General features: G+C 42.9%; 1 protein-coding gene across 4 annotated transcripts in view; it reads right to left on the reverse strand.

The window, feature by feature from the left end:
• The window catches only part of THRB (thyroid hormone receptor beta), a 459,282-nt gene that overhangs the window by 117,368 nt on the left and 316,218 nt on the right, over positions 1-25,696 (reverse strand). For all 4 annotated transcript variants that reach the window (XM_047769184.1, XM_047769178.1, XM_047769175.1 and 1 more), the window contains exon 3: positions 15,775-15,838. In XM_047769184.1, the coding sequence (XP_047625140.1) occupies positions 15,775-15,796 (22 nt within the window). In that variant the 5' untranslated portion in view covers positions 15,797-15,838. The remainder of the gene's footprint in view (positions 1-15,774; positions 15,839-25,696) is intronic.

The raw sequence follows: 25,696 nt of genomic DNA on the forward strand, positions 1-25,696 counted from the left end.
GAACTAACAAAATGGCAGTGCGAAAGCACTCTCTAATCAGAGGGCATATTCTCTTGTGTATTCTCATTGTTGGATTTATTTGGGACAATGTGGCAAGTGAAGTAGAAGGGGTCAAAAGTGGTCCAAGCTTGCTCCCCAAGTTGGATGGGCAGCTTACTCCCTGGGGCTGCCTTGCCTACAACTGCCTGAATTTTAGGGTCCACTTGCCTGGAAAGAAGAGAAAAGGTAAGGTGGACCAAGGGAACTGCCCAGGTGAGGGAGATGCTTTGGAAGAAGAGTCCCATTCTGCATGTTACCACCTTATGAAGAGGACTCAGTGGATTTATATTCAGATTCAAAAAGAGACCGAAGCTACCAGAAGCACCTATAAGGCTTCCCCTAAGCTGGGAGTCCTTACCCAGGCTTTTTGCCTCCCTAGAGATGGTTGACAACGGTTAGAGACTGGCTACTGCTAAACATTTTATAATGCCCAGGTTAGCCCTCCACAACAAAGAATTATCCATACCCTAAAGGCAATGGTGCTGAGGTTGAGAAATCTGCCTGCAAAGCTGTGAGGTGAGTGACCCCTGATTCCAAATGTTCTTACTCTGATCTGAGACAGTGGAGTTCCTCCTATGTACCTCCCCACCACTGTGACTGATTCCAGAAGGTCAAATCTGATTGAATGAATATGTGCTAAGGTATGAATGACCGATAGATCCAGCACCAGCCAACTGCCTGTATTTTAAGTGGCCCACTAATTTATTCCAAACTCAGCTCCAATCTGGTAAATTTCAGCGAGGGTGGTCTAATAATGCAGGCACTTACTTTCAGCAGATGGGCAAGATGGTGAAATTTGCATAGCGCTGCTCACCTTTTTAAGTCCAAGTATGTATAAACAAATCTGTGATGTGATTCCATTGGGATAAAATCATGATCACTTGTTTATTATAATCAATTATTTGCATTTGGTATTGATCAAAATTGCTTTCCAGCAAGGGAAGAAACACTATTAAAAGCTTTCTGTGCCCCAAATAAAGCTTATTTACTTTCTTTTCATTTCTAATATTGACTTGTGGGTTTGACATGATAGGGCCAATTTTTTGGATGTTTGAATGGTCCTTGTTACCCTAAGTCCCAAGCTGTCTTCCCTCTGGACTTTCCTTTGCCACTTTGGGTGGCAGGCTGTATAGGCCTTTTATTTATTTTATTTAAAAATTTAAAAAATTACTTTATTTAAAGCAAGTGAGGCAGACTGCATAAGCGAAATAATTAGCAGTGGAGATGAGTGTCAGATTCATTTCTTCTCATCTTAAGGTTCAAAAATGGAAGGTTTTACCTTTTTTTTTTTTAATGCAAAGCATGTGATGGGGCCAAAGGGAAGTGCTCCTCCCTTGGCAAACCCACACTGGGGTGACTTCCCGGGTCACTTTACCTCTCTCTAGATTCTTTGTCCTTCTGACCATCAGCTCAGGACATGTATGGTAGATTGATGTGTAGAAATATTCCATGCTGAATTTCAGAGACAAATGAACTAGCTCAACTGGTTCTCACTTTAGGACTCTGAACAGTAAAATTTAGAGAAATGGTTGGGGCTAAAAGGGACCTTTGATCTCATCCCAGTTCCAACACCTCATTTATAGAAAAGGAAACTTGATTCCAAGAAGGTGGCCTGCTTTGATCAAGGCCATTTGGACAGTCAGCAGCAAAACCAAGCCTGACCTCCCACAAGTATGCTGACTCCTAATACAAAGTTCCATCAGGAGCCTTCTACATGACACAGGGAGAGCTCAGACCATCTGTGGTGAAACTGGGTGAAGGCAGGTAGCCCCCATCCAGATGAAGCCACCTTTTTGTTCCCAGAACTGGCAGCCCCAATCTTACATATCTCTTATCTGGCCTCAGGATTAAGGCAGCTGCTGATTGTTTAGGATGAACTGATATTGGGCATTTAGATGATTCCTTGTGCCAAGATAGTTGGCAGACTTTCTAGACCACCCCTGGGGACTGGATAATGATGGTACTCTGTGGGGGTGGACCACTCTGGCAGCACGGCATGATGTCAGCAGGGGAAGGGGGCAAAGTGATGAAAGCTACAATTGTGTCAAGCAGACCAGACCCTTAGATAGAATTCCTGGGAGACTGAGAAAGAGAAGTCATGATGATGGACAGGGCTGATGGGGAAGGGAGGTGAAATGGTCATCGGACTGGACAGCCTGTCCCAGGTCCAGGAACCTCATGTGCTGGTCAATTTAATTCTTGTCCTCTTGGCCAGTGCATGTGGATATCAAAGGCCTTTCTTCAAGTAATTTGTGGCATATGGAAAATTCCTATGAAGGGTTAGGGCTTGACAGGCTCAGGAAGAACAACATATTCTTAATCTCAGAAATTTGGAATCTTAAGGAGGTCTCTAATGATTAAACATGCCATGGACTCTGCAGTTTGAAGGGAGAGGAAATCTATCAGGACTACATTGACCTGCCTGAAAGCAGAGATTAGTCTAATCATAGGTTTGCTCAGTATTTCCCAAGTTCTTCCAAGAGAAGGGGCCAGGTGAGAAATCCTTGTCTGGAGAGGAGGGAACAATATAGTTGGATGTATTATAAGGGCAGGCAAGTGACAAGAAGATTATAGAAACCTTGATAATAGACTTTCAGCGATGTCTTCTTTTACAAACATCCTGAGGGGATATTTAAAATGAATGGGCAATTCTCAAGGATCAGGCCTAGCAAGTGGGACTGGAAGGCCCATTTCTGAGTCACATCTATGACTCTTCACTTCTTGGACTGTGGAATGGGATGGCATTTGGTCATGGGATATATCAAATGTGCCTGAGCAAGATAACAAGATAGCTTCATTCATGCTCCTAAACTCTCTTGGCAGGGGTGGTGCATTTGGCCTGGAGATACAAAGATGATGTTATATATTGTTTATTCCTTGTGCTTGCAATGTTCTAGCCCTTGTGCTTATAAGCATGTTATTTCTTTTGCCCCTTACGTTATCGAGATAAATACTAATGGTCATCTCCATTTTACAGATGAAGAAATGGAGGATTAAGAAAGGGAAGGCAACTTGCTCAAAGTCGTAGCTGAAGAGGTAGAGCCACACTAGATCCCAGGTGGAAGCAACCACAGGCCTGCCCTTGGCCCCTCTGCTGCCTTTTAAGGGGTCAGATGTGCAGGTGTGGTTTGGGCTGTTGGAAGTGGTTGATGCAGAGTTAACTGAGGTCAAGGATGGGGTGAAGGATGCAGAGCTAATTGGGATCAAGGATGCAGAGCTAATTGGGGTCAAGATATTGTTTGTCTGTCCCATCTCCCCTCCATCCTCTTCTGCATTTAAAAGAAAAAGGTAAAAGCAAAAAAAGGAGGTGATGGGGGGTGGGGGAGGGAGAGAAATAGAACAGAGCTTCATGGAAAGAACAAGGCAAGAGAATGAAAAATAGGCTTTAAAACAAACAAATATAAAGTTTCTCTGTTCTTTTTAGAAATCATCAGAAGCAATACAACAAGAGCTGAGAGACAAAGAGTCAAGGAGGACCAGAGGTGAAGGTTCCCCAAGTGAGACCTCAGGAAGACACCCCATCTAGAAGACAGGGCAGGCACTGCACCCTTCCTGCTCCTGGCGGCCTTGTCTGCCCAAGACCCAACCTATTAGCAAGAAGGAGGGGCTGACCCACTCCCCACCTCTGCAGATCCCCCATCTCTGATCTGTAAAGGATGCTTTGTGATGCAAAGGCTGCTAGCCATGAAGAGGGCTCTTGGCTCAGACGTTTCTCTTATTGGAACTGAGCAAGCATTTGTTTGTAGCTCAAATTGTTTCATTTTAAGCCCTTGTCCCTCCCACATGCCTCATAACATCACCATGTCAATTCAAGTCCAAAGAACAGGAACAACAGAAACATCTCCCACGGGACCTCTTTGTCTCAAGGATGGATCATCAGACACTGATGTATCCTACCTGGAATTTCTAGGTACTAGCCTGTTCTTATGTCTTAGATGCATAAGGCCAAAAAGAAATAAATGGAAATCATATCAAATTTGTAGTGTGTACCATGGAGGGTCATGGTGGGGGGATGAGAGCCCTCGTTTTTTTTCTTTTTCTTTTTAGGGTTGCACCTGTGGCATATGGAAGCTGCCACTCTAAGAGTAGAATAGGAGCTACATTGTGGTCTACACCACGGACATGGCAACACTGGATCCAAGCTGCATCTGCGACCTACCCTACAGCTTGCAACAATGTCTGATCTTTAACCCACTGAGTGAGGCCAGGGATTGAACCTGCATCCTCATGGATACTAGTTGGATTCTTAACGGAGCCACAATAGGAACTCCAGCCTTCATGTTTATTAAATGCCTACCAGGGACAAGGACTTCAGGCATATAACTCTGTACCTTATTTATTTACTCTCGGCTGTTTCCCTAGGTACCAAACTTGTCACATAGGAGAACCTCCATAAATGTTTAGTGATTTAATTAGAGTCTTACTGCAACATTAGGATGCTTTCTGTCCCTAACTTGACAATAAGGGAATTGAGGCTACTAGACCTTAATTGACTTGCTGAAATTTATGATCTTAATAAGAGGCAAACTGGAGATTTGGACCCAAGAACACATGACTCCAATGTTCTTTTCATGATACCATGCCACTCCAGAAGCAACTAGAACAGGTGGGGAAAAAAGATCATTCCAGCCCCATCTAGAGATGCTGACATTACCCAGAGGAGATGCAGAGGACCGTAACATGTATTTTATTTTTTGGCCGTGGCCATGGCCTGCAGAAGTTCTTGGGGCCAGGGATCAACTCCGTGCCACAGGAGTGACCTGATCCACAGTGGTGACAACACTGCTGAGCCACCCATAAAGATGATGACTTCAACATAAAGACCAAGTCCTTGCTAGCCTTACTTACTTGACATTATTGTGAATTTTAAAAAATGGCCACACCTACAGCATATGGAAGTTCTTGGGCCAGGAATTGAATTTGAGCCACAGCTGCTACTGCAGCAATGCTAGATCCTTTAACCCACTGCATTGGGGCCAGGCATCCAAACTTCGCCTCCGCAGCAACCTGGGCTGCTTCCTAACCCACTGTGACACAGCGAGAACTCCTATCTTGTATTTGCATTGTCCTTTGTGACGCAGACTCATATCAATATCTGTGCCCTGCCTGCTTCCTGGGTACGCAGCTGGACCACACTCCCAGTCTCCCTGAGATGAGCTATGGCTGTGTGCCTGAATTCCAGGCAATGGAATGAATAAAAACACTGGCCACCATCTCCAGGCCTGGCCTATAAAACTCCACAGAGCTATTCTTTTCTTTTCTCCCTTCTGTAGGATGGAGGGAATTCTAAAATTCTAGAGGTGAATGGAGTTGGAAGAGGGAAGGAGCCTTGGTCCTCGATGACCACAGGAACATTACCCATCAACCAAGAACATGAAGCCCTGGACTTAACATGAGTCAGATGTAAAACTCCATTGTATGAAGTCACTGAGATTTTAGGATTCACCTTGGTGCAGCCAAGAGCACTGTTTCATTATAGGTCTCCTAACAATTCCAAACAGATTTCTTAGCTATTGTATCACTCAATTGCAACAAGTCAATGGAAGCTTAAGGAGTGTGAAGAATTATCTAGCAGAAGCATCCAAGCATCCAAACAGTGGTGCACTGTTGCATGGCCAGAATCACATTCCTTTAAGTTCACCGGCTTAGTATCTCCAATGTAATTTCAGGGTGTTGGGTCAGATGGTCTCTAAGATTCCTTCTAATTCTAAAACTCTGTCTTGGAATTCCCATCATGGTTCAGCAGAAACAAATCTGACTAGCATCCATGAGGACAAAGGTTCGATCCCTGGCCTTGCTCAGTGGGTTAAGGATCCGGCGTTGCCATGAGCTGTGGTGTTAAGTGGCAGACACGATCTGGATCTGGCCTTGCTGTGGCTGTGGTGAAGGCCAGAGGCTACAGCTCTGATTAGAGCCCTAGCCTGGGAACCTCCATATGCTGTGGGTGCGGCCCTAAAAGAAAAAAAAAAAACCTTGTATTTTTCTATGTTAAAAATATATATTGTGATGTGTTCAGACACTGATCTTTTGATACTGTGATTTCTTCAAAGGTAAGGACTATTTCTTAGCTATGCTTATATGCCTAGAATTCAATCTCTTAGATGCTTTAATGTTAAATTTAATTAGAATTTTCTGCTGGGGAAAAAAAAACTCAAAGAATTTACGAATGTTCTGATTTATGCCAATGATTTCTTGATCTAATTTGAAGCACAGTATCAAATGATTGAAATTCTCATGAATATTTTCATTATGCATTACTGAGTATGATAGGCTATTTTATATTCATTTACATAGACTTAATCTTTGAGGAATGATTTTATAATAATACTGAAAGACTTTTTTGATTAAAGGTAGTGCCAGCAGTAATTGGTATTCTGATGGCTTCATTTATAGTTCTATTTAGCTGAATAATATAGGAGCATAATTCCCACTTAGAGTTGAGAAAATTGGAGTACAGAATATTCAGAATTTTCTCATTCAAATGGATCTTAACTGGAGGTTCATAAAAGTAGTATTGGGTGAACTATGAACAATTTAAAAAGTTTGAAAAGGCCCAAGGGAAATGATACAATTATACAAGGCAGCCTAGGTCACTTTCATGAAAAATGCCTTATGTTTTTGAAAAATAAAGACATATTTTATGCCTTCTTGTTTTTGAAAATACATTTTTTCTATATGTTTATGTGGTGTGGGAACACTGGTCATTTCATCCTGTTCATCAAAAGTATCAGATTATATGTTTTTGGTTACTAAGAAGAGTGAACAAATTCTATTACTTAAAAAGCGTAATTTATCAGGTAAAGTGTTTGAAAGTACAGGGTTGAAGGGAGGTAGGGGGTGGATAACAAGAGGTTCCTGGCAGAAAAAATGGGAATCACAATTTGACACTGTACAGGTAGAATGAAATCTAATGCTAGGAAGCCAGCCCCCGCCCCCCCGACTTTTAAAACTTCTTTTTATTGGCAGCTGCGGGGGGGGGGTTGTTTATTCCCCTCCCATGTTCTGCCATCACTTTCCAGCTGATGTGGTTATACCATGCTCCATCCTATCGCCTGGGGAGTTCAGAACATCCAAGATGCTGTGTGATATGGGTACTTTGCCTCAGCTGGCATAGAAACCTGGGCCTATTGGAAATGAAATAATGATAATTCCAGCAAGCATTTTAAGATGCTTATTTTATCAGGGATTGCAGAAAGGAAGAGACTGTATTCCAAATGATCTATTTCCTTTCGCATGAACTGTTTGCTTCAAATATTATGTTTAGATCACTGCTTCATTAAAATTATCTTTCCACAAAAATAATAAAGAGTAACAAAGGTATTTCTTATCTCTCACTTTTTAGAAAGGGAAAAGGCCTTAAGCTGTACAGAAAAATTTTTCAGGAAATCCCAAATAGGAGGCAGAATTTGAATGTGACCCTAAAGAGAAGTCATGGATTATGGGAATGAGCTTAAGCAAAGCTAGGAAAATGTAAACTACCCTGTAAAACGATTCTTTAAAAACCTACGAACATTCATTTACATCTGCTTTTTTTTTCAGTAATTCTTTGGGCCATTTCTCACTATTAAATTGACATAAAGATGTGGTACATGTATTCAATGGAATTTTACTCGGCCATAAAAAAGAATGAAATAATGCCATGTGCAGCAACATGGATAGTCCTAGAGATGATCATGCTATGTGAAGTAAGAGAAAGACAAATATCCTATGAGAGCGTTTATATGTAGCATCTTAAAAAATGATACAAATGAACTTATTCGCGAAACCGAAAGACACTCACAGACCTCGAAAACAGATGTATGGTTACCAAAGGGGAAAGGTGGGGGGGGGATAAATTAGGAGTTTGGGATTAACATAGACACACTACTATATATAAAATAGATAACTAACAAAGACCTTCTTTACAGCACAGGGAATTCAATATTCTGTTATAATATATAATGGAAAAGAATCTGAAAAGGACTGGATATATGTATATGTATAACTGATTCACTTTGCTTACACCTGAAAGTAACACAACACTGTAAGTCAACTATACTCCAATAAGATTTAAAAACCAGAAAGAAGAAAAAGAAAAAGAGGATGTATTAGCTGTACAGAAGTTCTCTTTCTTAGTGTTTTTCTTTTTTTTTTCTTTTTAGGGCCACACCCGCGGCACATGGAGGTTCCCAGGCTAGGGTTGAATCAGAGCTGTAGCTGCCAGCCTATGCCACAACCACAGCAATGCAGGATAGAGCAGTGTCTGCAACCTACACCACCACTCACGGCAATGCTGGATCCTTAACCCACTGAGCGAGGCTGGTGCCAGGGATTGAACCCTCATCCTCATTGGAAACTAGTAGGATTCGTTTCTGCTGAGCCAGGATGGGAACTCCTTTAGTGCTTTTCTTTTGATTTCTCCCATTATGGTGGAAACTGTAGGAAATCTTGAACTGAGATGCTGGTCAGACTGGACACCCTACAGGGACTTTCAATTTTTAAATTTATTTTATTTTATTTTTTCCTGCTGTACAGCATGGGGATCAAGTTATTCTTACATGTATACATTTTCCCCCCACCCTTTGTTCTGTTGTAATATGAGTATCTAGACATAGTTCTCAATGCTACTCAGCAGGATCTCCTTGTAAATCTACTCTAAGTTGTATCTGATAACCCCAAGCTCCTGATCCCTCCCACTCCCTCCCTCTCCTGTCGGGCAGCCACAAATCTACTCTCCAAGTCCATGATTTTCTTTTCTGAGGAGATGTTCATTTGTGCTGGATATTAGATTCCAGTTATAAGTGATATCATATGGTATTCGTCTTTGTCTTTCTGACTCATTTCACTCAGGATGAGATTCTCTAGCTCCATCCATGTTGCTGCAAATGGCATTATTCTGTTCTTTTTTATGGCTGAGTAGTATTCCATTGTGTATATATACCACATCCTCCGAATCCAATCCTCTGTTGATGGACATTTGGGTTGTTTCCATGTCCTGGCTACTGTGAATAGTGCTGCAATGAACACGCGGGTGCATGTGTCTCTTTTAAGTAGAGTTTTGTCTGGATATATGCCCAAGAGTGGGATTGCAGGGTCATATGGAAGTTCTATGTATAGATTTCTAAGGTATCTCCAAACTGTTCTCCATAGTGGCTGTACCAGTTTACATTCCCACCAACAGTGCGGGAAGGTTCCCTTTTCTCCACAACCCCTCTAGCACTCGTTATTTGTGGACTTATTAATGATGGCCATTCTGACTGGTGTGAGGTGGTATCTCGTGGTAGTTTTGATTTGCATTTCTCTTATAATCAGTGATGTTGAGCGACTTTCAATTTTTTAGCAATTCGTGTGTGATGGGGAAAATTTAAAACGATAAGCATTTGTGGTTTCCCTTCCTTTGCTTTCTCAGGTGAGCTCCTTAGAAAGGGAAACCTGTTTATTTTGCCGAGTTGGATCATAAAGGGGGATGCAGATGGGCAAGGTGGAGCCAGCGGCCACCATCTCCAATGGAAATAAGCAGGTGGAGAAGGGCTGGGAGGAGGAGCTGGGTGGGTGGGGCTCCTGACTGGAGAGGGCGGGGCCTGCAGCCTCTGAGAAGAAGCGGAGGACCTGAGGTTTCTGAGTGAGGGTGAGAGGCATCTGGGGACGAAGATTCCCAGTGCACTGTGTATGCAGTAGTCTCCCTCTTGTCCTCAAGGCATTTTGGGGCAGATTCATATTTCCTTTGTAGTTTACGTGCAGTGAGATTTTTGTTACTTTGAGAAGTGGCACCAGGCTGAGGAGGGAGCAAAGAGATCCCTTTTGCTTTGGGTGGTTAAATACCTCAGAAATAAAAGCAAAGTTCCCTTTTGTGATTGGCTTTACCAACAGTAGAGCAAACTGTTTGAGCAAGTTGGTATTTTTCTTCCTCTAAAACTATTTGTAGCAACATTGTAATGTGTGTGGACCGCTCAATGGAATCCAAGGCCACATTTTATTATTGGCCACAACTGCGGAAACAGGAATTCGGAAGAGAGTGAAATAAGCCTCCAGAAGCCCTTTCAGAACAATCCCATTGGGATTGTATAAATCAACAGCATGCTCCTGGTTCCTGGAGAGACATGGGACAGGAAGCAGAACCACACCTGGCTTCTGTGTTGCCTCCCTTGTTGGGGTGACCAGGAAACACACCTGGGCATGGCTTCCTGATTTGGGCAGGAGGGACAGAAGGACAGCTAGCACTGTTGGATGTCCCCTTCCTGCCCTCTAAGGCCAGGGCAGGAGCACCGTGGGGGTGTGGTTGGTGCATACAAGGGTTTTTGTTGAGATGGCCTTCGACCTTAGCTGGTCATTTCTGTGTCCAAGTAAAAAGAACTGCATGTTGGAATAAAAGTGCTGACTCAGCCCAAAGACCTACCGAGCCCCAGCCTTCAGTGCTCACCAGAGGTCATTTCTCAGACTAGAAAAGAAGACAGACATCATACAGTGACACCTCACTATATCTAAACTGAAAACTTCTGTATGTCAAAAATACTACTGCATCATGTTCACAGCTTATTTGCAAATGGCTCAAAATAAAAATTATATTCATAGGGATAGAAAGAGCTAGGGAAAAGAATTAAGCAGACATGATGCTAACATTTGAGGACTTTGGGTAAAGAGTACCCGGAAATTCTTTGAACTAATCTTGCAACCTTGCTGTCAGTATGGAATTATTTCAAAAGAATAAAACATTTAAGAAGGTCAAATATTACCACAAACAAAAAGGAGAGAAATATACTAAAATGGGAAAAATATTTCTAACATTTATGATAGACAATGAATTAAATCCTTAACATATAAACCATGAGAAACAGGCACAAAGTACAACAGAAAAGTTCTTTGAACAGGTAAGTTAGAAAAGAAGACATTTAAGTGGCCAATCATTTTGTGTGTGTGTGTGTGTGTGTGTGTGTAGTCAAACTTATTATCAGTAAGAAAAATGTAAGGTTTTGAAAAAGCTTTGATAAAAACTGTGATAAAACTTTGTCTAGGAGTTCTCTTGTGGCATAGTGGGTTAAGGATCTGGCATTGTCACTGCAGCAGCCCAGGTTACTGCTGCAGTGTAGTTTGATCTCTAGCCGGGGAACTTCCACATGCTGCGGGTATGGCTGAAAAAACAAACAAACGCACAAAACTTTGCCTAATGTATTGTCTTTCTCAAAAATAAACTACCAAAAATCTCCACAATTGGAAGGTATTTAATTAAATGGAAACTGCACTGCTGATTGGTCCAGTAATCTAGTTACAATTTGGCAATAAAAAAGGTTTTGAAAGATGTTCAGTTCCTTTGCCCCAGGGACTTAACTTTTCTCTTTTCTCTTCTCTTCTCTCTTCCTTTCCCTTCCCTTCCCTTTTCTTTTCTTGCTTAGTAGAATTTATCCCAAGGAAATAATCAGAGAGGTGCCAAATTATGTACACTGGAGTTCATTATATCATTATTTATAATAACGTTATATTAAAAGCCTAATATGCAGGGACTATATTACTGTTTGATGGGTCACTAAGGAACTGTGAACAGAATCTTATTTTAGAAGAGTGTTTATTGATGGAAAATGTTAACACCACACACGCTGTTAGAACTGGTTATCTTTTTATATTTATTTATTTATTTATTTATTTATTTATTTATTTATTTATTTATTTTGCTTTTTAGGGCCACATGTACAGCATAGGGAAGTGCCCAGGCTAGGGGTCCAATCAGAGCTACAGCTGCCAGCCTAAGCCACAGCCACAGCAATGCAGGATCTGAGCCACATCTGTGACCTAACCACAGCTCATGGCAACGCCAGATCCTTAACCCACTGAGCGAGGCCAGGGACTGAACCCACAACCTCATGACTCCTAGTCAGATTCGTTTCTGCTGCGCCACGATGGGAACTCCAGCACTGGTTATCTTTGAGTGGTGTTATTGTCTGGCTGTGAACCACCTCTGACCTCCTGAGGTGGTATCCTACACAGGTCATAGGAAAAGAGCACAAATGTGGCTCTGCCTCTGAAGTGGTCATCAGGAGGGGTGAAAAGCCTTAGGGACACCTGGCAGGCCACCTCTGAAAATGACGTGGGCTTTACAATAAAATATCAAACTGCTCCAACTTAGATGTTTTGCTTGACTCTGAAAAACTTGTACAGTAGGATAGCCTCAAAACACAAAAAAACCTTTCTCCAGGGTGCCTTTTCCTTCATACGCAACCAGCAATGTCCCCATGCCCTATTGTTACGAACATGTGATTGATAAAATGTCCAAATCTGAAGAACAACCTCATGTTAAAAGTGGAGGGAGATTAAGAGATGAACTAGCTCCACTTTCCTCCTTTAATTGATAAGGAAGTCAAGCTCTAGAGACATTAAGTGACTTGCTTGGTTATTATTCTTAATATGTAATAAATTGATTCTATGAATAATGAGAAGGATATAAAACTCACAGTGGGCAACTGGACAGTATATATGAACAAGCAAGTTATGAATGAAGAAATACAAGTGGCCCATAAACATGTAAAAGCACCTCAACCTCGGGAGCAGTGAGAAATGTAAACTTTCAAACACACTTAACAATGCGGGACAAGTGGCTTCTATAGTATCTATTTCAGATTCTTCTATATTGTACAGAGTGGGGTGTGCACCCCCATCAACTGCCTTTTTTGGTCACGCCCATGCCATGTGAAAGTTCTTGGGCCAGGGATTGAACCTGCACCACCCAGCAACCCGAGTCACAGCAGGGACAACACCAGATCCCTAACTCTCTGAGCCACCAGGGAATTCCCTCTACTGCCTTTTCTGTTTCCCATAACCTCCCTCCCACCTATACGAAATGTTGGGGCGGATGAAGAACCCTCTGCTTCATGCCCTTCTACCAACGACAATACATTTTGCTTTTTTTCCTCTTCAAAAACACAAAAACAACCCTCCCAAACAAGCAAGCCAACAATCTGAAGGTCACCCAGTGAGAACACTGGGACACTGAAAGCTTCGGTCCCATCCTGCAGACACTCCTCCCCTGGCCTCTGGGACACTCTCTATATGATGCCTCAATAGAAAAAAAGGAGCAGACAGAGGTCACAGCAGGGAAGTCTGATGAACATGCAGGTCCCAAAAGAAGAGGTGTAGGTCACACAGCTGCGTGAGGACTGTGTTATTCACATGGCAGTATTCCTAACAGTGGGACCCTATGTCTCATCCTAACTCTCTAGAGCCAGGTCAGGGAAAAGGCGACAGAGCCCTGTTTCTGCCTCTTCAGGCCACATTTAGAGGAGTCTGAGCTCTCAGTTCCCTTTTCTTCAGGGCTAAACGCCTCTAACTTCGGTATTTCATAATTTTAGGTATTCATACTACAACAAACTCCCCTATGCTGTGAATCATGATTTGATGTGAAGTGGAGCTCATTACAATGACCCAAATGTTAGCTGAGGAGCTCCCGCTGTGGCGAAGCAGATTAAGGATCCAGTGTGACCGTAGCTATGGCATAGCTCAAAGCTGCAGCTTGGATTCAATCCCTGGCCTGGGAACTTCCATATGCTGCAGGTGTGGCAAAAAAAAAAAAAAAAAAAATCCCTCTCGATGACCTAAGAAGCCATGCTTAATATCAGACCAAATACATATTGCATTAAGGCACTTTCTTCCTTTCCTCTAAGATTTGGTATTTTCAATGAATGATTTCAAATCATCCCAATTTCAAATTAGGTGGGGAAAGAGCAATGTGAACATTTTAGCAAGAGTGGTCTCCACTGCAGCTGATACTAAACAGCCCCAGAAAATAAACAATTCTCCATTTGAGTTAATATAAAGTATATAAATTTCATAAGTGCTATGGCCGAAGGCTTTTTTATCTGAAAATGCTGGTCTGCTCAGTTTTAGTAAAACAGATTCTTAGTCCTGTTCATGTAAAGATTTTTTTTTCATAAAGGTTAACTGATTTCCTGTATTGCATAACAGTAAGGGTACCCATTATGTGTTTTAAAGAGGAAACTATGCATATTTGCCCTTTAAATTATGCTCTTAAAGCAAGCACTTAGTTCTGATGACTTACAGCTTTATTATGGGCTCCTCTTGGGTTTCTTAAAATAAACATGCAGCTCGAAGACAGAGGGAGAAGGACACTGTTTTATTTCATCCACAAACAAGGGAGACGAAAGGAATGATTTTCTCAGTTGAGCCATTAACATACACTGAGCATATGTGTGTGTGGAGTAGATTTCTTTTGAAAATAGAACTGCTGTTATTTTCTACGCTATGAAGCAAACTCTAGGAAGCAAAAACTCCCTCCTCCACAGGGAGGCAGCTGGTTCCAGTCCAGTCTGTAGGGAAAGCATTCAGCATTCTGCATCTACAGATTGACTGAAAGCTGTTCTAGTCCGGGACCATCCTGGTGGGAGCCCAGGCTCCTAGCTTGGTCCTAGAGATGATCTGCCTCCGCCTGGGGGTTCTGCTCAATAATAAGATGGTCTGCACTACCTTCGATTCTAGACTACGGGTCAGCAGACTACAGTCCTCAGGCCAGATCTGGCTTGCTGCCTATTTTGTAAATAAAGTTTTATGGAGACATGACCAAGCCTATTTAAACACAGTCTGTGGCTTTTTCATGCTACAATGGCCCAATTTGCAGTGGAAGAAATGGGAGGGGGTGTGTTTTGATGCTTGTTACTGAGAAATAAGATGAGAAGATGTGATTCTGAGCCCCGTCCCCGACTTACGGGGGTGCATTATTCTGGTTTGCCCAGGTGCTCTATCTTTTTGCTGCACCAGGAACTCAGATGTAGATGGGTAGAGAGGCAGGGCAATGCAATGATGCTGGGAGATATGATGTTATGGTCATTATGTAAGGCTTGTAAACTTGCAGAAGGCTGAGGTCTATAGGTATCTGCCCTGTTGCTATGGTAACCAAAGGACAGTCCTAGGCTTGGTGTGGGGCTGGATGGTGTGCAGCCCATTGTTGAGTCCAGTCAGCCCATGAATCTTTGAGATTTTTATATATTAATTGTTTACAATTAGAAATGGGGACATTTCATTCAACATTTGGATTTGCAGCTTCTCTGAAAATTTGAAATCTCTGGACACACTGGGCTCCTTTTCTGCTTGTTGGTGATTGCCTGGGGCAAGAATCCAGACAGAATCTGGTTCACCTGTATGGTTTGTTTTTCCTTACATCTAGCTGTTTCAGGCTTTGGGTTGGTGTTATCTGCCTGGCCCCTGGGCATCTGAGTTTTCAACTCCTGCTCTGTGCATTGCAGAGGAATTCAATTTAATGCAACCTTTTGTTCCTTGGGGGTCATTCTCCTGTCTCAGGGAGGGGGGGTCCTCTCCTCTGTCTTGCTAAGATTTTCTAGCTCACTTTATCTTATGTGCTCTAATCATATTCCATTCTGACTCCACTGTTGAGCGCTCCATCTAGGAAGATGCCTGGACTCAGTTGTCATTGAGTACGTAGAGCCATTTCTTATATTGATCTCAATGGAATGTGAAGGATAAATGTATCAGGTGTGCAATAGCCTAGACCTGAGGATCTAGGATTTCACAGTGATTTATCATTTCCTCCTATCACATTTCTGGTGATGTTGCATCTCATCATTTCTGAAAATGCTGGAAGCACATTTGTAGGATGTATTCACAGGATATATTTACATCTCATAATACTCGTTGGCTTGGAAATAATGGTTGCTGGGACTCTTTTAGGAAGCCTATATTTCTCTTTGGGTAGAACAAAAATGGAGGCACACAAAGGAAAGAAAAGAAAACAGATACCTGTCATACTGTTGGGAGTCATGGGTTAGTAATCATTCTGGACCCCTTTTTTCACTGACATCTCCTACAGAGAAAAAAGACAAGAAAAATACCATGGGTTATAACCTGCATTTTCCACAAAGTTTTGTTCCAAAAAATATCACATGCATTCATTAGCTCAAGGTGACCTGTTACTTTCAACTCAGAGCTGGGGAAGGTGAAGCATAGTTGGGCTGTGTGACACACATTAAGTTTATAATACTTTGAATTTTCACCTCAGGATTTCTTCTAGAAACATGTCTTTTTAAAATTCTTTATTCAAGATCACATGTATATTTTTCCATCTCAAGTTTTTAAGAAGGCACCAGCCTATTGATTTGAAGGTTTTCCCAAGATTGGCTAAGAGGCACTAGCATCTTTGATACAGATCCTTGCTTCTCAATGTGTGGTCTGTGGACCAGCAGTTCCAGCATTGCTGGGAGCTTGCTAGACCTGCAGAATAGCACAGGGAACTCTACTCAATATTCTGTGATAACCTATACAGGAAAAGAATCAGAAAAAGAATGGAGATACATATATGTATCTGAATCACTCTGTTGTACAGCAGAAACTAACGCAACACTGTAAATTAACTCTGCTGCAATGAAATTTAAAAAAAAATGAAAAAAAAAGAAATAGAAAATTTGGGTTCTCTGTCAAAACAACTCCATCTAATCTGCATTTGGATGAGACCCACAGGTGATTCATGTGCATTTTAAAGTCTTAGACATGCTGCTTCTCCAGGGAAGGGAATCCATATTCTCATCATATTTGTGACTTTTCCTTGGTCAGTGCTCCTCTTCATCACCATATCAGTGAGATCTGAGAGCAGCAGACAGTCCTGACTTCATTAAGGAATTAGAAGGGAGAGAAAAAAGCAGGGAAATGTCTGAAAGTATAGAGCACTCCGCTCTATCACCAAAAAGCTGGTTTCAAGTTAACTTTTTTATTTTTAGTTTTTCAACTTAATTTTTTTTTATTGGAGTTAGTTGATTTACAATGTTGTATTAGTTTCAGGTGTACAACATACTGATTCAGCTATACATATACATATATCCATTCCTTTTCACATTCTTTTCCCTTAATGGTTATTACAGAAGATTAAGAAGACCTCCCTGTGATATATAGTAGGTCCTTGTTGGTTATCTGTTTTATATATAGTAGTGTGTATTTGTTAATTCCAAACTCCTAATTTAACCGCCCCCCCCCATCCACTTTGGTAACCATAAGTTTATTTTCAATGTCTGAGTGTTTCTGTTACATAAGTAAGTTAATTTGTGTCATATTTTAGATTCCACATGTAAGTGACATCACATGGTATTTGTCTTTCTTTGTCTGACTTACTTCACCTAGTATGATCATCTCTAGGTCCAGCCATGTTGCTGAAAATGGCATTATTTCATTCTTTTTCATGGCTGAGTGGTTTCCAGTTTATTTATATTTGTTTATTTATTATTATCATTAGTCTTTTAGGGCCACACCTATGGCATATGGAAGTTCCCAGGCTAGGGGTCAAATTGGAGCTGTCACCATCGGCCTATGCCACAGCCGCAGCAACACTGGATCCTTAACCCACTGATCAAGGCCAGGGATTGAACCCGTGTCTTCACGGATACTAGTAGTTGGGTTTGTTACTGCTGAGCCACAGAAGGAACTCCTGTTTCAAGTTTCAAGTAAATCAACCACCCAGCGATATTCGTAAATGAAAAGAAATACTTAAAAAAAATACATGCTGAGTAAGTGAATAAAATGAAATAAATCAAAGTCGATAGAGTGTGATTTGAGCTCCTGGAATTGGTATCTGGTAGAAGATGGAACGAAAAACACATTCTTGCTCCTGGTGAAGATTTCAAGAGTCACCACCCCCAAGCCCTGTGCTCTAGTCTCTTCAACTGTCCAGCTGGGCTGTGAGCGAGAGGATTGGGTTCCGAGACCCCTTAAAGTGAGGGCTCAGATCACACTATGGTGCTGACTGCCCAGACCTCTTGTTCTTAGAAACTGAGACACCATTAACTCCCCTCCTGACCTGTGGACATGGCCATGTGCTCACACAGCACTGCTCCTGAATGTTCCTGAGAGGATGAGGAACATGGCTCAAGCCGGGTCCACCACAGCAGCCCACCTTGGCTGACCTGCGTCAAGACCTGAGGTGGCCCATACTATGCTTTTTGGGAATGTTTGGAGAGAGGAGGACAGAGACATGAAGGGGAGGAAGAGAGAGGGAGGGGGGGTCACTTAGTCCCTCTCTGGCAGCAGAATTTATAGGAGCTAAAACCTGCTGAGGCCTGTCTGAGGCCAGGTCTCTCAGCCCCATAGTGAAAGCCTGTCTGTAGGTGCGAGAGAGGATGAACCTGACGTTCGCTGCGAACTTGAGGTAAGAAGAGAAGGATGCGTCCTTCCACCCCCTCAACCCTTCCTGAGCAAGATGGTGCCCAAGTCTTCCCACGGCATCCATGAAGCTGGCTCCAGTCAGGTTTCTCCCCCTTGCCACCAAAGGAATTCCGACTGATAACACTGATACTAAAATATAGCACGCATACAAGCATGTCAGAAGAATTCTGTGTCCTTTTTATCACCTTGAAGGTGAAATCCCGGTTATGTTCTTGATATACCAACACGTTAAAAATATTTTTGTTTTCAGGGAGTTCCCACTGTGGCGCAGCGGAAACGAACCTGAGTTCGATCCCTGGCCTCTCTCAGTAGGTTAAAGATCTATGCTATACTGTTATTGCTACGGCATTGCTGTGGCTGTGGTGTAGGCCAGCAGCGACAGCTCCGATTCGACTCCTAGCCTGGGAACTTCCATATGCTGTGAGTGTGGCCCTAAAAAGAAAAAAAAAAATCTGTGTTTTCAAACTTTCAATTGAATAAGCAGAGGAACTATAGAAAGGTACTGAGAAGCAGAAAGTATCCAGGAACAGGAAAAATGTCTTAGGAAGGCCTAAAAAATATTGTTAACACCACAACATCTAGTACTGATGTTGCTATTAGTACTGTTTTCCTTTTATAGCAGCACTATAGTACTTTAGCATTACCATACTATACTGAACTGTTACTATTACTCTGTCAGTAATAGGATATTCCTATTCCTATATTGCTTTAGTATTTCTATGCTATGTGATACTGTTACCATTGCTATAGCATTAATAGTATATTTCTATAGCACTTGAGTATTACTACATGATGCTATACTATGCTATACTGCTATTGCTACGGCATTACTAGTAGATTCCTGTCTCTATTCTTACAGTACTCTAGTATTTCCTATTATTTAGTGCTATTTTCCTTCAACAGGCTCTTGAGTTTTAAACTATAGTTAAATGTTCTGAGCAGGAAAGCTTCCCAGCACTGATTTGGGGTCACTTATGACACAGAGAAGGAAGCACAGAAGGTCCCCTCCAGACCCACCACAGGGGTCACACCGTCAAAGGAGGAAATGAAGGCTTAACAGCTTAAAAAGAAAGAAAGCTGAGTTTTTCACTTGCAGGGAAAGGAAACAGTGCAGGGCTTCCCCCATGAATGGGTCCGTGGTGATGTGAGCAGCCCGCGGTGCCCGAGGAGGACTGACCACAGCACTGCCCTGCTGTCTTTGTTCCCTCTGCCCAGAGGCCGAGTCGCAGCCTGCCCATCACAGTTACAGCAATCCCACTGCTTCAGGGCAGAGAAGCGCCTCCAGTGAGGCCTGGCAAGGGTCTGCATTCCAGGCCCTCAGAGCTGAGGGGCCTTTAACAGAGTCAACATTTCAGCACCAATGGAGGGGACAGTGACCTTCAGTGTCATCTCCTAGTAAAGTGCTGCTGAACTCAGGCAGAACATTCCTTTCATATGAGTCATTCCTTTATCTGGCTGGTCAGTCCAGAGGACTTGATTGAGGGCACTGCCCAAGGCTTTGTCCAAAGACAACGCTAGGGCCTGTCTGCATGGGGCTTCTAGTCTAACAGAGGGAGAGAATCAAGTCCATGCACATGTGTATATAAATACTGGTTGAGCCCACAGCACGCAGAAGTTCCCCGGCCAGGGATTGAACCCATGCCATAGTAGCAAACCCAGTCACAGCTGTGGCAATGCCCGGTCCTTAACCTGCTGAGCCACCAGGGAACTCAAAATGTTTGTATATGTATGTGTGGGTGGGTGTGTATACACACACACATGTATATTTATGGGTGTGTATATATATATATTTATTGTCACACCCATGGCCTATGGAAGTTCCCCATTAGGGACTGAATGCCAGCCACAGCTGTGGCAACTTGTAGCAACACCCAATCCTTTAACTCACTGCATGGGTCAGGGATCAGACCTGTGACTCCACAGCAACCTGAGCTACTGCGGTCATATTCTTAATCCACTGAACCATGTTAGGAACTCCCAAAATGAATTTATATTTTAAAAATACAAACGACGGAAAGTTATTGTACACTGAAACTGAAAAGGAGGTTATTATGGACCCTTAAGAAATAGGTCCAGGAGCTCTGGAAGACACCAGTCCATGCATCCCCTGGGTTTGTGTGGGTGGAAGAACAGCCTGTAGAACTGCAGCCAGACAAGCTGCACTGGGCTATGATATTTAAGATAGAGCCTCACGTAGAGTGTCTGGGATGACGGAAATGTTGAAAGTGACCTGGAAAGGTGACATGCAATATTGGAAGGTGTTGGTACTATTAAAATCAGCTCATCTCCTGGCCAGCCCCAGTCATCCCTAAGGTGTGGGAAATTGGAGCTGTTATCTGGCCTCCACTTGGGGGCGCCACAAGTTGGTTTCAAAGAAAGCTCAGACGTGCACCTCTCTGGATCTCATCATTCCCAGGGTAAAATGGAGTGGAACAGATCTTCTCTCCCCTGCCATTCTCCTCTTCCCACACTGAATTTTGCTTTTATTAATTTTTTTCCAAGTTCATTTAAATTTGTTATGGGGAGCACGGAAGGTTGAGAACACAGGTGAATTATACCCAGTTCTATGGCAGCCCAAATGCAGCCCCAGTTGTCCTTCCCTGAGTTCTTTGCCTTTGAACAGTAAATCCAGGATCCAATGAGGTGAATATATACTGGTTGAATTTCTGATAATAGTAATAACTTAGGAACTCATATAGAAGAGAACAGAGGCAAAGGATATTCCAATCATACAACTCTTTAATCCACCTTTTCCACTTGCTAAAACTAATGGTCTTTGGGAGTGTGGCATCAAAAAAATCAGTCAGAGAAAAAAAATTAAAAGCCAGCACAGACAAGGGATCAGGCTGGTTACAATGGGGCAAAAGACCATGAGATAGTTAATAAAGATGTGGAAAAATAAGAGTATCTCTGCCCGGTGTTATGGCCCAGGTGTTAGTCCCAGAGGCTCACCTCTTAGAGTGGAAGGAAGGCAGGGTCAGAATTCTTCTGCTGGGTGTGGTGGGAGCAAGGGCCCCACATCAGAAACATCAGTAAACTATTGATGGCAAAGCTACGATTTCCTTTTCAGATTGTAAATAGTCACTGCAAGGGTTGTGCCTCCAGGAGTAAGAAGTTACAACAAGGATTTGTGGTTGAAACTGAGCTTAATTTGCTGTGGCCGATTTTTTTCAATTTCTCTTTATTTTTTTAAGAATCTTTTAAAATTTTATATTCATTTTATGTATTTATTTAAAAATTTTAATTGAAGTATAGTTGATTTATGATGTTGTGTTAGTTTCAAGTGTCCAGCAAAGTGGTTCAGCTACACATACACACACACACATTTTTTTTCAGATTCTTTTTCATTATAGGTTATTGCAAGTTATTGAGTAAAGTTCCCTGTGCTATATGGTAGGTCCCCCTTGCTTTGATTTCTTTTCCTGTCTTGGTAAATTGATTAGTCTTTACTTCCACTCCACCTGCCCCTTTTAATTCAAGTTCAACAATCTCATTCTGGCGCTCATTTCTGCTCTTCCTTTTAACCTCTTCTTTCCCTCTTCCCTCCTCTTTTTCATTCTCTCTCCTGGGCAAAGTCACCATGGCTTGGAGGGAGCATGGGCACTGCTATCTGTCAACAGAATGATACAGGGATGTCAAGAGTTATGTCCCTAGGGAGGTAAGGCCATATACCTCAAAGGGAACATTTGGATTAAATACGACAAATACACTTGGCACTTGCCAATATTCTTCCATCCTCATGTGTGAGTCTGGGGCCACAGACTGAGAAAAATCCTGTTTCTACTTTGAGGACTAGGTCAGCAGTGGTAGGCATGCAGTCTGGGGGTCAGAGTGGGCTTTAAAACAAACACAAAAGCCCCCTGTGAACCTAAAACCATCTGCTACATCTCACTCAATGTCACACGGAGTGAAATTTGGAACAATTTCTAGCCACACAATGCAGTGATAGAAAAGTCAAGAAGAAACCAGCCAGAAAAAATTTTATGAGGCCAGCTCTGACAGCATCAACTTGACTGCCTGCTCTGTTGACAGCACACTTTCCTGGTAGCTACCTCTTTCTTTAAGTGGACTGTTGCCTCCGAATGCTTCTAAGAAGAGGAAGCCAGACTCTGAAGAGGAAGGAGATGGGTGGTTTGAGGAAATGTCTGACCCAGCAGGAGAAACAACCTCAGCAGATGCCCTGTTGGCCAAAGCAAGCCACGAAAACTGCCTCTGCTGACACCTGGTGGAGAGCAAGCAGCTTCCTTGCGCCAAAGATAACAGCATGGGGGCGGGGGTGGAGGTGGGGGTTGAGTGGCCTGGGATGCATTCATTACAACGCCTGAGGGATGAGGGGACCACGCAGAACCACCAGATGCTGGAGTGTTTACGTGTGGCTAGGTGACTCATCAAGACACATGCATGGAAAACCGCAAACATGAATCGGAAAATAAAACATTAGCATCGAAGCCAATGATGTGTTATTGATGTCTTAAAAGTGTTTGATGACAAATAAGACAACAAACAAAAACTCACTCCATACTCCTGCTCTAGACATCTTCCTAAGAAAAGGCTCCACTGCTTGACCCCTGGCAGAGGTACCAGCTCCATCCCAGGAAGAAAAGGGTGCCCAGATGGAGCTTGGACTCTGCTGCCTCTGGCGTCTGCAGTGAGCTCCCTGCAGATTTTCCTGTGTGTGTGTGTGTGTGTGTGTGTGTGTGTGTGTGTGTGTGTGTGTGTGTCTTTTTTAGGGCTGCACATGCGGCACATGGAGGTTCCTAGGCTATGGGTCGAATCGGAGCTGTAGCCACCAGTCTACACCACAGCCAAAGCAATATGCCAGATCTGAGCCACATCCTTGATCTATGCCACAGCTCACTGCAACACTGGATCCTTAACTGACTGAGTGAAGCCAGGGATCGAACCTGTATCCTCATGGACACTAGTTGGGTTCTTAACCTGCTGAGCCACAACAGGAACTCCTCCCTGCAGATTTTTAACCCTGGTATAGAAAGCATACTCTTCCAAAAGGAAATATTCTGAAGATGGCTTTGTCCCTAAAAGCCCTTGAAGATGAAAATAAAATTCTCCTAATAAATGCAATTACAAGTGTTTACTACTCTTTAAATGCCAAATGTGAGTGAGGGGGTGGGGGCTGCATCACAGAGTTCCTACATAAAATGGATTTCATAAACTTGTTACAATCTCCATTTTCCCCTTCCATGGGTTCTTTAAAGCTGCCTGGTGAAGGCTGACTTTTTGGGGGGGCAAATTCAATGGTTTCTAGCACAGTGCACACACAGCCTAGATTTTGTCTTTCAACAATCTGTTTTAAAGGTGATTTTCAGGAATGTACTAGAGTAATTATTAGCTCAAATTTGTAAGAATCCATTATGTTTAAGTTATGAAGAAAGTTTTTGTTTGTTTTAAATCACAGGCAGTTTGGTTATGGGCAAACTCAGGGAGTTGGGAGGAACAGATCTACATATGAAGGTAAGAAAGAAAAGAAACCACTAGGAGTTTCCATTGTGGCTCATTGGCTAAGGACCTGACATTGTCTCCTTGAGGATATGAGTTTGATCCCTGGCCTCACTCATTGGGTTAAGAATCTGGCATTGCCACAAGCTGCTGGTGTAGGTTGCAGATACGGCTCAGATCTGGCAAGGCTGTGGCTGTGGTGTAGGCCTGCAGCTGCACCTCTGATTCGACCCCCATGACCCATAGCCAGGGGACTTCCATATGCCTCAGATGTAGCTGTAAAAAGAAGAAGAAGAAGAAAAAAGAAACCCCTAAAAGACTCATGTAGTTGCAATTATAGTTTTTTCTCTCTAAGATAAATTTAGAATGTATATTTCCTTAACTATGCTGGCTCAGATGTATGATTCTGACCACAAAATGTACAACAAAAATATACCTCCTCCCATGGTCAGTGATTCTACGACACAGAGATTCTCAACTTTCATGGCACCCTTTGTGTTTTGGTAATTGTTTCACAGTGACCCCAGGTAAAAGGAATAAATATTCTGTTTATTAACTAAGGTCCAAACAGCCTAATAGTAGCATTTGCATGGTGTCTGACAGTTGTTGTGATTCCCTTAAAAATGAACGAAAGACATTCCATTGTGTTCCTCTGGGTTTGTGGTGGTACCCACCCCCCATCCCCCCCACCCCCCTGCCAAGGTGCCTTGGTACCATGGCTATGACAGCTTTGGGAATCAGTGAAAAGTTCAAGGGTATGGTTTACCGGATCTCTTTTCAGCCCTCTGTGAGACCAGGGCTACATAATTTGACCTTTCAGTATCATTCTGCTCAGTGAGTCAGAGTGGCGTAGGCTGTGGTGTGGGGAATAGAGAATGAAATCTTTGCTGGATTGAAGCTCGCCTTGGGAATAAACAAGACTTGGTCATTATTTAATAGTATTTCCTGAGCCCCTATCATCTGGGGAAGAGGCAATGAAGTCTCTAAATAAAAAAGCACAGCTCTTGCCGCGTCTTAGAAAGAAGATGCAATAAGTCACATTAACACTGGGAATTGCAGGACCAGCAAGGGGTGGCTGGATGCTATGTTCTTTGGTGAAAATCTGACGAATGAGCATGAGGTGTTAAATACACCAGAATCCTTGGAAGAGTATCTCAATAAATCCATAAATGACTGGTCGCCTGCTTTTCTGTCCTGTTCTGTTCCTGGCTTATATGGAGCAAGCAAGCTGTGTATAAATTAAATTACTGGTTCTCAAAGTTTGGCAAGCACCTGGAGAGCTCCTTGAAACAGACTGCCTAGCTCCACCCCCAGAATTTCTGATTTAGCCAGTCTAGTGGTGGTGGGGGGTAGGGGTGTCTGAGAGTCTGAATTTATAACAAGTTCCCAGGTCATCAGACTGTACTTTCCAGGAACCACACGTTGGGAGGCACCAGCCTAAACCATGTGGGGACATGTTAGAAGGGAGGAGGTGCCATCTTGGGGGCTACCCTTTGAAGACCCTAGGCAGGCGTCCCTACCTCTTCAATCCTGACCAGCCCTGACCACCTGGTCCGGAACACACCAAAAAGATGGGCTTATCAAGGCCCCCAGGTTCCTTCTCTGAAGGCCACTTGCATTTTAAGAGGGTACCCTGGAATTTGAGACACTTAAGTCTTGTTGGAACAGAGTGATGAGATAACGATGATGGGAAGGAGTTTTGTGTGTTCAGAGGTTGGCTTTGCAGTCTGTTCACTTGGCAACACCAGGGAGGGGTTCCTCATCTCAAGAATGGAGTTTACAGCAGAATCTGCAGAGAAGCCTTGCTCATCCTCTCCAGGGCTGGGCCCCGGGCACAGGTACCTAGAGAAAGCTTCCCACCTGATCCTTTTGAGAACTTCTGCTTGTAAGAGGAGTACTTGAGTGTGTGGGGATGGGTCACACTACTGTCATCCTCTTATCTCTGAAGCCATTCAGCTGCTTACACCTGCCCACACAGGGGCTCATGGCTTCGGAGTCACTGGACACACCCCTGCTATCCTATGTCCTGTTTGGCTGCCTTAGGCCTGCAGGGAAC

This window comes from Phacochoerus africanus, chromosome 1 (genome assembly GCF_016906955.1).
Source record: "Phacochoerus africanus isolate WHEZ1 chromosome 1, ROS_Pafr_v1, whole genome shotgun sequence".
Lineage (NCBI taxonomy): Eukaryota > Metazoa > Chordata > Mammalia > Artiodactyla > Suidae > Phacochoerus > Phacochoerus africanus.